The 10,733-nt window shown below is 41.9% G+C and overlaps 1 protein-coding gene across 5 annotated transcripts; it reads right to left on the bottom strand.

Annotated features, from left to right (window-relative positions):
- Nucleotides 1-401: 401 nt before the first annotated feature.
- Nucleotides 402-9,873, bottom strand: pde9ac (phosphodiesterase 9ac). Of its 5 annotated transcripts, none has more exons than XM_076735113.1 (20): nt 9,766-9,873; nt 9,181-9,353; nt 7,628-7,698; nt 7,362-7,439; nt 6,978-7,021; nt 6,486-6,540; nt 6,161-6,231; nt 5,954-6,041; nt 5,775-5,856; nt 5,594-5,668; nt 5,414-5,500; nt 5,119-5,223; nt 4,837-4,919; nt 4,409-4,565; nt 4,106-4,219; nt 3,737-3,841; nt 3,470-3,598; nt 3,292-3,387; nt 2,027-2,109; nt 402-1,168 (listed from the first exon to the last, which is right to left on the bottom strand). In XM_076735113.1, exons 2-19 carry the CDS (start codon nt 9,247-9,249, stop codon nt 2,059-2,061), a joined length of 1,560 nt encoding a protein of 519 aa, XP_076591228.1. In that variant the 5' UTR covers nt 9,250-9,353; nt 9,766-9,873; the 3' UTR covers nt 402-1,168; nt 2,027-2,058. The 5 variants fall into 5 exon arrangements, with proteins under 5 accessions (XP_076591228.1, XP_076591227.1, XP_076591230.1 ...); XM_076735112.1 differs by having other exon boundaries at nt 9,753-9,834; XM_076735115.1 differs by having other exon boundaries at nt 2,027-2,103; nt 9,753-9,834.
- Nucleotides 9,874-10,733: the final 860 nt, after the last annotated feature.

Below are 10,733 nucleotides of genomic sequence, written 5' to 3'. Positions count from 1 at the left end.
TGAACTACGCATTACAGGCTTTTTGGCCCGCTGCCATGGGTTGGTAAGATAATTGACCGTCACTCTTTGGGTCTCCTCCACTGCTGAGTAATGTTAGATGAGCACATTTTCTGAATTCATTGCTATATATGTGAAGTGGGCTGCCAGCTGTCGATCACTGGCCTTACAGTGAGCCTGTCGTGTTGCACAGCCATGTTTCTGCAGTTGCCCAGAAAGAACAAACTGAATACTGACCGTAGACAGCGTCTTTTGTTTTGCTTAGCAGCCACTGTCGGTTTTCCTACATGTTCGGAAGGGGAGAGTGAGGTTAGAGCTATTCAGTTGGTTGCAATCTGCAAACTCACCTCTAGATGCCTCTAAATCATACACACTGGTCCTTTAAGATAGAAGACACTGATATGTGTGTTGTGTAACCTTTATATATAAAGACTCACAGGGTGTGACAGATGAACAAACATACAAATCACAGTTTTAAAAGTAGTAGTAGAGATATTAACACTTTTTTACAGGACAAATTGTGTAACACCTTACATTTATGCCTCTATGTGGCTTTATTTTTATGAAAAAGTGTTTAAGGATACACGTAGACTTGTGATGGTTATATGAAATGCTCATTGTGTATGAACAAGTGTGTGGCATTGAACACCCAGTGGACCATAACAATCAAAACCTTATTGCTACAGTGAGGTGAGAACACCCCAATTTGGTGCATTTTATTTTTTCTACTGGAAAAATTGGGGAAAACATGTTTGCGCCTTGCAGAAAATATTTTCCTGAAGTCCACGAAGCCTATTCTGCAGCCACTGTATATGTTTAAAATGCATGATAACCAATCTTAAAATAGGTTTTCAGTGTGTTTTTTGGAGAAACTGGTCCTTCAAACTCTCAAGGCGCAGTGAAATGAAAAAAGTGGGGAGAGCAACATAAACACCATAAATATACAGCGAGGTCACAAGGTCCCTCTCTGTTACATCCAGTGCAAAAGTCTAAGTCAAAGTTCAAGATATGCCACCATGACGCCTAAGTTTAGTTCAGTATGTAGTCAAGCAGTCTTTTCTTTCCCTCCTGATCCATCTGTCGTCTTCAGATTGCAGCGCAGAACATCTTCACTGAGGCCTCAGTCGCATTTTTAAAAGTCCTTCCTGAATTTGATCACAAACGAGGACCCCTGCAATAAAATGAGAGCCCGGATTAGGCAGAGAGAAACAGCAGGGCGTTAAAGAGGAAAGACAGAGATTAAAACTAGGTTTAAGAAACAACTCATTGACTGAGAGCCGTGCCTAGATCAGCACAAACCACACCTGACCACCAAGAGGCTGGGTGGTTATCGACCACCACAGATAAAGGCTATAGGAAGGTGCCTTAGAGCTATGAGTGAGATTTGGATTCCCTGTGTGGGAAGTCAAAATTTACTCAGGGTCTAGTGGCAACTTTACTCTACTTCTGTGGAAAAGTGAAATGACAGAAAAGAGGTTATAGTTTCTGTATCTGGTCACTGTAAAAAAAAACAAAAAAACAACAAAGCAACATGGTGTTTAAGAAGGAAGCAAATGAGCGACAGTTTCACCACTTTGTTTTCAGCTGTGACAGCAATATGAACTAAGTCATATATATAAATGAACTTTAAGAATTTTTGTGTGGTTTCCTCCATTTTCTTCTCTTTCCTTCTCATAAGCCTTTGAACTTCTCTTTCTTTTTTCTTTGTATGCCGTTTAGCTTCTGCACCCTCACACTTGCCAAGAATTTCTCAAGCTGAACCAATTTAGCCTGAGCCGACTAAACAGGATTACTCCCTTGGTTTTCCTTTTTGTGAGTAAGTTGATATGAACTCCTTGGCGTTCACTTAGGAGGCGAATCCAAAGTGATGAAAGTGCTGCACATTCACAAAGGTCTGGCTTTTGTAGAGCGAATTCAGTGCAGAGGAGAGGTGCTGTGGAGAGGTCAGAGAGAGGCAGAGACAGAGAGCACTCATGACACTAACACTAAACACTAAAGCACAACCAGACAGTCAGTTGCTTTTACTTACACAGATACCACTGCACTCATTCACTGCACAGCTTACTTCTTCTTCCCGCCTAATGACATATTTTCAGTTTTTTTCTTCTGTGCCTCATTGAACAAAAGACACACCTTTATGTTAGCAAGTGGTTTGATGGGTGTGTGCAAGCATGTGTGTGTGACCCCACCCATGTGAAACAAATTGCATGACTGATGATATGTTTGGTAGCTCCAGGTGAAAAGCTTAAATGATAATGTGTAGATTGACTTGGATTTGTTCTCTACGTGCCTCCTTCTCACAACGGGAAACCAGCAATCCTGCCATTGCTTCAATCGCTTACACATTACTGTAAGTGCCATCAAGGCTGGACTGGCAGTGTGCTCCAAGCTAAATTTAATGTAGCATGTCCACACTGGCACAATGACATGTTTGTGACCTTGCAGAAGTGTCATTAATGCCTGTGATGACCGCATCCCCTGTGGTCACATCATGAAATTTTCACAGTATGATTGTGGACACAAAAAACATCATAGTAACAGTTATTATATACTCTGAACCAAAAAGGGAGAGTTTCATTCAAAACCTATTTCTCATGTTTTTATGGCAGAAATTTATGGTGGTTATGAACAGGACTATTTCTTGGCTGGGACCAGTAGCTTCTTGCACTCTCTCTCGGCTGCCTCAAGGGTCTAAAGATGGAGGGTGTCATACGCTGCACAAAATCTTAAGCATTTTAGGCAAATTTGTGATTGAAAGTCAGTGAAAACTGACTTGATTTGACTTGTCTGCAACTGGTCAGAGCTGAGGAATAGTGTAAAAAATGACGAATTGTTGTTTTTATACATCTGTTTTTGTATGGATTAAAAAAAAAGATATAACATGGTAATAAGTGAGATTGAGAGGTGCTGGACAGAGCCAGGCTAGCTGTTTCTGCCCTTTCCCAGCTTCTGGCTATAGCTATAACAACCAAGTGTAATAATGACATTGATCCTCTCATCCACAAACTATTGGCAGCTTTACAATATCCACACAGTTCATGGAGTAGCCACAGTGGCTGGCTGGTTAATGAAGGGAGGTCATAGAAAGTGTACGTCGAGTATGCGTGTGTTAACCTTGGAATGACATGTGTGTCTATGTGTTTGTATGTGTCTGTTTTAGCAGTCTGGCTCATATCAAAGTGAGTCTGGCTTAGCTACAATTTACTTACTGTACATGTCAGGTGACTGGCAACATAGATAGATAGATAGATAGATAGATAGATAGATAGATAGATAGGACAGAATAGGTCCTACCTCTGTCATGGCATCATCAATCTGTTTCAGCTCCTCATAGTGGTCACGGGAGTCCCTCAAAGGTTGAACCATGATCTCCTCTATCTGAGGGAAAAGCTGTTGGACACCACAGTAAGAGCATAAGTTAATTGTGTGTGTGTGTCTATAAAGGAACACATCTGTGCACACATTGTCCTACCTTCATGACAGTCTCAAACATTGGGATGAGGACAAATTTGATGAATCCAATCTGAGCAGTGGGTTTAGTGACTTTATCTCTGTCCATGAAGGGAGCCACCGGGAGACCCTCAGATTTCTCCCTGTCACTCTGGGAAGCACGTAAGTGGAAATATGCTTTCAATTCATATAGAAAACTTCACCTATTACGGGCTGCTATTGCTCTTAATGTAGTTTTCCCTTCATCTGAGCTGACGGGGAGTTATGTGAATGCTTTGGTTGAGGTCACCTGCATGAAGTACTCCTCCAGTAGGCAGTCCACCCATGGCTCAGCTACCTCAGTCGGCCTCACTTCGTTGGAAATATCACAGCACTTGATCAAAACCATCTTCAGCTGAAAACACAAACACACGCACGTGAACAAACATACATGCAACACCCAGCCCTGACACGGAAAACACAGGATAAAGAAGCCTATTCATCATCAGCACACACAACCCTGCCTGCCTTCCTCACTTACTCTAAAACAATCCATTTCTGCTGATTGAAGCATGCTTAACAGGTGAAGGCCTGCTTGTGTTGAGGTCACATCTCACATGTACAGTACAGTAACAGGGGGACAAGTGAGGTGACCTTGTAAGGCTTAATGTATACATACACATGTCACATGCTCTTCGTTGGTGAAGTCAAAGTTGTCCACTTTTTGCTTGAAAGAGTCCAATATCTCCCCGTGTCTGGCCATGTCAGTGGCCAGAATGAGGGTGATAATTGCCTGGAAACACAAGACCAGACTGTTTGAGACATTTGCATAATATTTACTTGCATTTAAGGGAGGACGCTCGAGGTGAAAACATTGTGTTTTCATGTCACCTTTTGCCTCTGTGAAAATGATTGATATGTAAATATGTGACAGGACTGATGTAGGATTAAGAGAAGACTAATGAGAGTTTCACATGCACACCTGTCGGATCTGTTTGAATGCCTCAGGATCCACGTTTGCAAAGATATTGCACTCAGGAAGCGAAAGGATCTGGAAGGCCACAGCACAGTGATGGTTCTCCAGAGGAGATATGTCGTTGTAGCGCACTGCCAGCTCCGTGCGGGCATTGATCTGGTACCTGATAGATGGATGACATGGGAGAATGGTTTGATTGACTGTATATTCCCTCAAAGCTTCCCTGATAAGAGAGTTCCTTGCCTGCCCAAAACTCAGACAACATGATAATCTGAATCGGTGTGTTTTCATACCTGAACTCTCTCCATGCCGAACTAGTTTCACACTTCATTGACAACTGTGTTGTGCCGAGGATGTCAAAACATGCTGGGGTCAATGGGCATCTGCATTGCTCTATCTGTCAACGCCCCTACAGACAGAATAGTGAGTCTTACGTGTTGTTGTAGCCAGGGTGGTCCAGGTCATGACACACTGCAGCTGTCATCAGAATTCCCATATCGGTGAGAGTCAGCTTCTCCTGGACGACAACGTGAATGAATGGTTTTGCTAAATGTCTGGTATAGAACTGAATTTATTGGTATTATGAAGACAGATGGTGCTATCTTTAAAAATATGGCTTGTAAGAAACAGTGTGTAATTGTTCAGAACCTAATATCATTTTGCAAAAGTTTAATGATGGGTAATTTTGCATGCATACACACAAACATGCACCATACCTGTAGGTTGCAGAGGTGGATCATGCCATACATCATCTGACTAACGCAGAAGCAGTGGCGAAAGTTGTGGAAAGGGTTGTTGCGGTAGTTCTCCTGAATCGCCAACTACAAGACAAAGACAAGAGACAGCCATGCACCCTTTGATCATCCCTTTGTAATCAGTGTCAGAGCGCTGAGACTACTCTTTGCAACACCTCTGCTTTTTAGTTAAATGCTTGTTTGAGATCTGCCCCATGTGCATTGAGGTATACAGTGTATCCATGTGCTTGCTTGTCTTCTAGTGCTGTATCTTTACCAGCCAGCGTTTGAGTGTGATGGGGTTCATGTTGAATTCCTTCACCAGTCCCAGGTCATGGTACATATACTCCAAACAACTTAGCATCTGCAGCCACAAGGGAGGAGAAAGGAAATTCAGACATCAGTCACCTGGATACCGGAATGGGAAGTGAGTTATAGAGATGCAACATCAACAGACCTCGTTATGTTCCCAGTGCCAGACATCGAATGTTGGCTTCTTGAGTGCCTCAATGGTCTCCTGAGATAGTGTGTACTATATATGCCAGATAAATAGAGCCATCAGAACTTCAGACACTACAGAGATTGATGAAGTTAGCTTTGTCTAATAGTAATAAAGACATTAGTCCCAGAGGACATACCTTTGGGTAATTGGGGACATCTCGTCTAGGAGTGACCTTCTTGCCATCGTCTGAGAAGTTGTATTTACATGGACAGTTTACTCTGAATTTTAAAGGAAAGAAGTCCAAAATAAGATCATTTGACATTGATTTCACATGACTTGGTTTCCGCCGATGTCTCACTGTATTCTTCATCTCACCTGCCACCACCTCTTGAAGTCATCTCATCTCGTAGCTTCTTCAGATCATTTTTGCACTTCTCAATCTCTACCACCTTCAAGCCCTCCACTGAAACAAGATGACAAGACACATCACAGTTTGGCTTCACTTGCTGTATTTCATGCTTTATTTACATCTCAGCTTATATTGCTTATGTCCTTTCATCTAAACACAGCAGTGCCACTTACGTTCCACTCTCTTCTCCAGCATTGCTAGCCTGTTGGTGACTTCAGTCTTCAACTCGTTGATGCGAAAGGCTCTGTGAGAGGAAGGAAGAGCATGACATGATAAGAGGTTGACATGTATTTCACATGGTTCAGCAAGACTATAATGGGCCCTACAAAATAAATGATGAATGTGAAAGAGCTTGTTGTCTGATTTAGCGTGCCCCTATGGGTTGCAGCATGTATTATCACTGAAAGTCGCAGGTGTCAGGTATGTGTGTGAGGTATGTCTGAGGGTGGGGAAGGACGGGCTTCATCCATAACATAACATAACTAACTGAAGGGTTACCTGCTGAACTGCTCAGCCACCTGGGACAGCACATTCTGAAACATGTCCTCCTTCTCTGCAGACAAAATACACTACTGATAAACCACTGTGAACAGCAGTCACATTGTAAAGTCTGGTATTTGCAAGCTCATTTTTGCTTTCACTGTAGATGTGTTGTTCGGTGCACGGATGCATGTGAGATCCTCAGAAACTGCCTGTCTGTGTGGGGAAAGGTCAGCGTGCAGTATTAGCTAGAAAACATGTTGACTGTAGTCATGAGCTGAAAGAAATCAGCTCTGCAGGAAGTGTTTCGAAGTGATTAAGTGTGCTGAAAATGTTTTTGTTGTCTTGTGATTGTCTATTTAGCTTTCTTTGATGACATGTAATTATTCAATACTATGTAATTTAGCTTTGGCAGCAATGTAACCTGAACATTCATGCCAATGAAGCCTGTTTGAACTGAAATGAACTCTCCTTTAGTGAAGCAGAATAAAGCTGTTGCCGACAGCTTACCTCCAAGCTGTCCAGTAGACAGAGGGACAACTTTGTACAGTGAGCTGTGAGGAAATCAGAAGAGCAGTCATTATTCCTAACTCTTGACATCAGCTTAACAATTTCTTTGTATTTTTTTTTTCCCCCTCAGAGATTTATGGTTAAGACAACAATCACACCACGAGGCTAATTTAGTAGGCCTGCTGTTGTGTAACAGCTACTAAATGAACCTTGTGGAGGGACTGTCTTGCCAGCTGCTGTTTCCAAGGGGAAAAAAGAAACCTTATTCTCAGTTTATAATGAGCTTCTAAAAAAAAAAGCCAGATTTTTGTAAAAGATGGCATAGGTGAGATGTAATTACGTGATTCTGTAGAAATATAATATGATAATAATAGGGTGTGTTACTTTGGAGAGTTGGTGGGCATGGTGGGATCTATGGAGACCAAGGTGCCCTCTGGGTCCACCATCATGATGGCAGTGTTCCTGCAGTGAGAGGATGAGAGAAAGAGTGGAAAAAGTAGAAATACAGTTAATATTAATTCATATTTTAAACTATTTCTCAAACTGTCTTTTGAATAGGTACATGATGTGTTATCCCTGTTTCTACAGTACTATGCTGTAACCTCCACGTGAACAGATAAACGACCAAACAAGTAAACAAAACAACAAACCTGGGAATGTTAGATGAGGAACACAGAAGCTCCTTGATGTCACATGGGCTGCAGTGCCGACTGAACACCACCTGTGAGGAAAACACAGGACATTTATTGGTCTCTAGATTCAAATGCAAGCTCGACTCTCATTATGTATTAATTTTCATACATGTGGTGAAAATGAGGAAGAAGGTTACATAGCGGTGCTATTAATTATCATGTCACATGACACGGTGCAATTTGTGTCTGCATGGTTTCCAGAGGCACACCTGCACACAAACAGCTGCTGTGGTTTTGATATAAGGCCTCAGTGTTCTGACAGGGCAGGAGGGTTATCAAATGTCATGTGTTTTTTAGACAAGCCAGTCACATGAGAATGCAAAGTAAGGGTCAGCGAAAAGGACAGCTGGAGTTAAGGAGGTCTCGAAGAAAACAACATCATCCCTGTCTGTCACGCAATCAGCCCAATTTACAAGACTCAGTACAGTACATGTGCGGAGGGAGGGCGCAGATACCCTGTGCAGAAACCGTGATCTTCCATCTTGAAGGGAGCAGGTGTAGCAGACAAACATTCAGTCTCAGGCCGTGGGCTCGGGGCTCTTCAACAGACATGTGTCATCGCCAGCTCTCTACTTGAAGCACTCTACATCACCAGATCAGCAAGCGCCGCATTATCTGTATCTGAGTATGTTTGGAACGCTGGAACATGAAACTCGAGCCTGGAACCATTTGTCACGACCGGCAAAATGATCACTAAGCTGCTGCCCTGCTGTAATAAGCTGAAACAGATCAGCGTTAGGCCTTATTTTGTCTTTTTTTGTATCACCACTGATTAATAGCTTAACTGCTGCTTCTGGAAACTTGAACTGAAGAAAGAGATCTAAATCCGTTCTTTCACTCGTAAACCCCAGAGCCGTGAGGCAGCAGGAACTAATGCTGGTGTGTAAGCCATTAACAACAGGTGTTTGGTTCTGTTAGTAACACCTGTAAAGCAAACTGCTCTGCATCACCGCTTAATTTTAGCTCCTCCTCAGGTGACGTTAGTCCGCTGGGAATGTCATCTATATGAGTGGAAATATTTAATTGCCATAATTAAACTTCATTAGGGTTGGTTTTTAAATTAAATCCATTATTAAATGTCCAAATGCCTTTAATTGAATAAGCAAATTGATCAGTGAACGATAACAAAAATTTCCTGGATGAGTCCCGACTGTGATGATCTGAAACATGTTTTGGATTGTATTGCCTAAACAATTTAATTGATTTTCTGCAATTAGATACCTAATACACCATGTTTACACTATAGACATAGCTTTGAAATAGACTTTATGTTAACATTTAACATTTGAGCGATTGAAAGATTAAATCTGTATATGTTTCCATTCATGCCCAATCCTATTTAACATAAATTACACAAATAATGAAAAGGAAGATTATACCTGTGCTCTGTCTCATCTCACACAGCAGCAGAGAATACATAACCTTGATCTGTTAGTCCGTTAAGAATTTTATGGTGCAAATAATAGAAAAGATGCAAGACAATATAATATTTCCACAGGAGCCGGACCCACCTTTTGCACTTTCCCATCCACATCCAGGTAAATGGTTTTGGGGGCATAGGAGGAGGAGCTTGAGCCCATGTTGACGTCCCTCTCCTCTCTTACACACCCGCAGAGATTTTGGCTTGGAGCCCTGATCAACGAACCTGCAGAGCCGACAACCAGGGTCTTTATACGTGGAACCACTAGAAAAACAAATAAGGGGAGAAAACACATGTTTTCAGTACATTCATGCATATGATGCCTGATTAAAATGATAAACCATGACATAAAGAGAGATTAATCATCAACATCAGGAGAGCATGCTCAGTTTAACAACTGTCAAACTACATGATTTCTTACGCAAGAAAGCAAAAAGTATGAAAAAACAAATAAAAAGAATGCAAATGCTAAAAAATGATCACAGAAAATGTAGACTCATCTATAAAAAATGCTAAACAAACTGGTCATTACACGTATTATGTTCCATAGCACACAGCCAGTTTCCACAATGCAATCAAATGGTAAAACATCCACTTTCAAAAAAAGCAGAAAACACAATCCTAAGTATCGGTTTTAGAAAATCACAACAAGAAACAGCAGACCTGTTGAACTCACAGCGTCAGCGATGCAGCTTCCCCTGTGGAGACTGGAGGTAATGTCCCAGGTGCTGAGGATGCAGCTGACTCACTTCCAGACACAAACGCACATATGCAAGGGGATGGCTTCAGGGGGAGGAGAGAGAGAACTGAGCGATGGAGAAGCTGAGGAAGGGTATGTGCAAGGGAGCCAGAGGGGTATGAAGCAGCATGCATATCACTGGCACTCTGACTGGTTGCCAGGGGACTGTTACTATGGAAGAAAAAAAAAGACGACCCTAACGTCTTAAGTGGTGTGGAGCTTTTAGCTGCGCTGCTCACAAACTGCTTATCTGCATAGTCTGATTCACCGTATCTCATAGGAAAAAAAAACATATCAGCCTTATGGATCATCAGATACTGAACGTAAATAGTTTATGACACAGATATCTGATTGAAACCTGGCTGGAGAATTACATTATACCTGTGCTCTCTTGAAAACAGCAGTTCTTACAGGCCCAAAAGGCACGTGGTGCTCAAACAAAACACTGATTAGAGCACTCAATGATAGCTGGAAAAATTAAATCTCATCAGGGGGACTCCACCTCCGACCAAGGTGGGCCTTGATTTCGAGTGTGGCCTCTCTGATGGAGAGTTGCAGTTGTATGTACATATGTGTGACTGTGTCTTATGTTTAGTTCAAGTGTATTTGTTTGTTTTCTATCTATGTGTGTGTGTGTGTGTGTGTGTGTGTGTGTGTGTGTGTGTGTCCTGTGCACTCACCCACTCCGTTGTTGAGAACACGTCTAGCAGATGGTTTGGTCAGATGAGTTAAGCAGGGCACTTGAGGACATTTTGAAGTGTGTTTTATTTTTATCAACAATTTACAACCGCTCAAGCGGAGGATTAAATAAATACGTATCAAAGAGGAGGATATTTCAGACCACGTAAAACCGGGCCTGACTTGTCTTGATGCATTTTATTTGTCATGATAATCTTATTTTTATG

The sequence above is a fragment of the Chaetodon auriga genome, chromosome 7 (genome assembly GCF_051107435.1).
Source record: "Chaetodon auriga isolate fChaAug3 chromosome 7, fChaAug3.hap1, whole genome shotgun sequence".
NCBI classification, from domain to species: Eukaryota; Metazoa; Chordata; class Actinopteri; order Chaetodontiformes; family Chaetodontidae; genus Chaetodon; species Chaetodon auriga.
Note: the sequence above shows the minus strand (reverse complement) of the source record. Positions and strands in the feature narration are given on the sequence as shown.

Bases quoted from the DNA above. Each gene is read 5' to 3' on its own strand.
- pde9ac (XM_076735113.1), bottom strand. From the start codon at position 9,249: ATGGGCTCAAGCTCCTCCTCCTATGCCCCCAAAACCATTTACCTGGAT. The intron at 6,541-6,977 runs GTAAGCTGTCGG...TTTTGTCTGCAG, and splicing joins GTCTACTGGACAGCTTGGAG to AGAAGGAGGACATGTTTCAG. The intron at 3,599-3,736 runs GTGACCTCAACC...CGTGCTTCCCAG, and splicing joins TGGAGGAGTACTTCATGCAG to AGTGACAGGGAGAAATCTGA.